A 4,032-nucleotide genomic window follows, 5' to 3' on the forward strand; every position below is an offset into this window, starting at 1 on the left:
GAATTATGGTACGATGCTTGGGGACGATTTAAAGAGACACTTTGGAAATGTACCTCGCATGAGGTACCAGAGAAGATGCTCCTCCAAATCTTTATCGAGCATTGGATCAATAAAATAAGGCCGTAGTGGACAACACATCCGTGGATCATTCATTAACTCACCATATAGGATTATTTCACAAGTCTTGGACCAAGTGGCAATTTTGTGTAGGGGTTGGGACATAGAGGACGCCGAGGTGGCCGTGGGGGCTCCCTCATCATCCTTTATGTTCAATGATAGAAAATATGAAGAGAAAGAAATTGATGCAAAAATGAGCAAAGTGATGTCCTACCTCAAACTCCTAATTGAGCATATATTGAGAGAATCAATGGAAAGTGTAAGTGTGATAAATGTGATAGAAGTTGAAACTTGTGAAGACAAGGAGGAAGAGGTGATTGGTGATAACTTAGGGATGAAAACTAGGAGCTCTGAGGGTTTCCATCTTGCTCCATAAGTACAAGATGGGAATCAAGGTCGGAACCAGGGAAATCTAAGCATGACACATTTTGAAGGGAGGGAGGAGATCGATAGAGATATTTTGGCGCAGATCTTAAGTAATGTTGAGAGAACCAGAGAAATAGTGAATGAAATGCAAAGTGAATTCTCCATGCTCTACCAAATGGTTGTGTCTCACTCCTCCGCTATCCAACAACTTGAGTCAAAAGTAAGCGAAATAACAAAGTATCTAATGGAGAGGCAAAGTGAAGAAATACAAAATGGGGAAGCAACAAAGGCAAAGAGAAAAAGACATAATGTTGAAGAGCCAAAGTCAAATGAGATGTTGATGAGAAAGCCAATGAATAACGATTGTCAAATTGTTTCTATACCTTCAACCCTCATCCATCCTCCTTTCCAAAAATTGTCATTGAGAAAGGGAAACCATGATAAACTCAACAAACTTTTTAATAAATTTAGCAGCATTTCTATTAATATTCCTTTTATGGAGACGTTGCAAGACATGCCGAGGTATGATAAATTTATGAAAGATTTGGTGTCTAAAAATTGTTTGGATGATGAAACCATAGAGATTACTCACCATTGTAGTGCCATGATGACAAGTGCGTATGTTAAAAAGAAGAAAGATCCTGGTGCTTTTACAATCTCATACACTATCGGTGCCTTCACATTTGGTAGGGTATTATGTGATCATGGGGCAAGTGTGAACGTTTTGCCTTATGCTATATTTCACAAAATTGGATTGGGTAAGCCAAAGCTCACCAAAATAAAGTTGCTTATGGTAGATCAATCCATTAAGAAGCCTATAGAAATTCTCCATGATGTTTTAGTAAAAGTAGACCAGTTTTTTTAACCAGTCGACTTTGTTATTGTGGATTGCCCAATGGACATCAAAATTCCCATTATCCTTGGAAGGCCATTTTTAGCTACCGGGAAGGTATTGGTAGATGTGGAGTTTGGGGAGATGTAGTTTAGATTGAATGGTGAAATGGTATCCTTCAACGTGTGTAAGACCATAAAACAACCAATGGACCAACAAGTCATTTTGGTAATTGATGTTGTTGGTGGTGAAGTATCAAACCATGTTGATGTGAGCTTGTTGAAAGACCTTTTAGTTGGGGTGCTTTGGAATTATGTAAGAGAAGAAGTAGAAGAGTATGATGAAGTGGCAAATTCTCTAACCGAGCTTGGGTTTCACACCAAGAACCCGATTAAATTAGATCCTGATCTTAAAAATTGCGAAAGTCCACCCTTCAAACCATCCATCCTTGAACCTTACAAAGTCAAATTAAAACCCTTACCACCTCATCTTAAATATGTGTTCTTGGGAGAGGATGATACTTTGCCAATCATTATTGCTAGTGACCTAAACTCCTCTCAAGTAGAAGAATTGAAGTTTGTGGTAAAAATATCCATTCAGGCCATTGGGTGGACGATAGCAGATATCATCGGCATAGCTCCTGGTATATGCTCACACAAAATTAAACTCGAGCAAGATCATATACCAAGTGTAGAATACCAAAGAATATTAAACCAACCCATGCAAGAGGTGGTAGAAAAGGATATATAAAGTGTATCAATGCGGGAGTGATCTATCCTATATCTAATAACACGTGGGTAAGATCGATGTAATACATTTCAAAAAAGGGTGGTATCACGATAGTCGAGAATGAAAAATATGATCTTATCCTAGTACGACTAGTTACCAGATAGCGAGTGTGTATGGACTATCAAAAATTGAACTCATGGACCAAGAAGGACCATTTTCCAACACCGTTCATGGATCAAATACTAGATAGGCTTGCTGGTAGAGGGTGGTATTAGTTTTTTTATGGGTACTCAAGATACAATCAAATTTGTGTCGCCCCAGAGGACCAAGAAAAGATAAAATTTACTTGCCCATATGGTACGTTTGTATTTAAGAAAATGCCCTTTAGGTTGTGTAATGCCCCGACAACCTTTCAATATTGCATGTTATCAATATTTATGGATATGGTTGAAGACTCCACGGAAGTATTTATAGACAAATTCTCGGTAGTGGGGAATTATTTTGAGTCATACCTCGAACACTTGAATAATATGCTTGAAAGGTACGTGGAAACAAACCTTGTCTTGAATTGGGAAAAGTGTCACTTCATGGTCAAAGAAGGAATTGTCTTAGACCACAAGATCTCAGGAAAAGGCATTCAAGTTGATCAAGCTAAGGTTGAGGTAATTTCCAAGCTCCCACCCTCATTTTCGTAAAAGGTATTCAAAGTTCCCTTTGCCATGCGGGGTTCTATCATCGTTTTATCTAGGATTTTTCCAAGATAGCACACCCTATATGTAAGTTTCTTGAGAAAGAATCTAAGTTCAACTTTGATGAAGCATGTTTCAAAGCCTTTGATCATCTTACGGAATTTCTCATGTTAATCCCTATTATTGTGGCTCTGGATTGGTCATGCCCATTTGAGGTAATGTGCAACGCAAGTGGTAATACATTGGGTGCGGTGCTAGGACAGCATAAGGACAAGCCTTTTCATCCTATATACTATGCTAGAAAAACCTTGAATGATGCCCAACGTAACTACACCATCACTGAGCAAGAATTATTGGCGATTATTTATTCCTTTAAAAAGTCTTGGGCCTATTTATTAGTAACGAAGGTGGTGGTGCATACGTACCATTCCCCTCTCAAGTTTCTCACAGCCAAAAAACAAGAAAAGTCACATTTATTTAGGTGGATTTTGTTATTACAAGAGTTTAACTTTGAGGTGAAAAACCAAAAAGGGTGTGAGAATCAAGTGGCCGGTCATCTCTCTCGACTCAAAGGCAACAATAAAAAGCATGGAGAAAGAGAAATTATTGATGCTTTCCCCAATGAATTGATCATGTCCATCGAGGGGAATAGTACACCACAGTATGCCAATTTTTCTAACTATGTGGCAAGTGGTGTACTCCCCGAGGGACTGAGTTTCCATTAAAAGAAATAATTTTTATTGATATGAAACTATATTTCTGGGATGAGCCATTTTGATTTTGAAAGTGTACCGATGGAGTTATTAGATGGTGTGTCATGACTTTTGAAATAAATGACATCTTGGAGGCTTGTCACTCGTCACCTTACGGCGGTCATCATAGAGGGATCCGAACTACCACCAAGATTCTCTAATGCAGATTCTATTGGCCTTCCATACATAAGGATGACATTGAATGGGTTAAATTTTGTCATAATTGTCAAATGCATGGTGGTATTTCAAGAAGGCATGAGATGCCTCTCAATCCTAACTTGGAGGTAGAACTATTTGATGTATGGGGAATCGATTTTACGAGTACTTTTGTGAGCTTCTTTGGGAATAAGTACATTTTGGTGGCGGTCGACTATGTTTCTAAATGAGTGGAAGCCATTGTACTCCATACTAATAAGAGAAAATTCATCACCTCATTCCTAAAATAGAATATTTTCACAAGCTTCGGCACCAGTCGGGCCACCATTAGTAATTGCAGTTTGTATTTTTGCAATCGAATGTTTGGTTCTCTTCTTGAAAAGTATGAAGT

The 4,032-nt window shown here is 38.4% G+C and overlaps 1 protein-coding gene across 1 annotated transcript; it reads left to right on the top strand.

The window, feature by feature from the left end:
- Positions 1-535: 535 nt before the first annotated feature.
- On the top strand, positions 536-1,465 carry LOC124888882. Its single transcript, XM_047400171.1, has 2 exons — positions 536-1,241; positions 1,353-1,465. The coding sequence occupies exons 1-2, from the start codon at positions 536-538 to the stop codon at positions 1,463-1,465; spliced, it is 819 nt and encodes a 272-aa protein (XP_047256127.1).
- Positions 1,466-4,032: the final 2,567 nt, after the last annotated feature.

The sequence above is a fragment of the Capsicum annuum genome, chromosome 11, assembly GCF_002878395.1.
Source record: "Capsicum annuum cultivar UCD-10X-F1 chromosome 11, UCD10Xv1.1, whole genome shotgun sequence".
Taxonomy (NCBI): domain Eukaryota; kingdom Viridiplantae; phylum Streptophyta; class Magnoliopsida; order Solanales; family Solanaceae; genus Capsicum; species Capsicum annuum.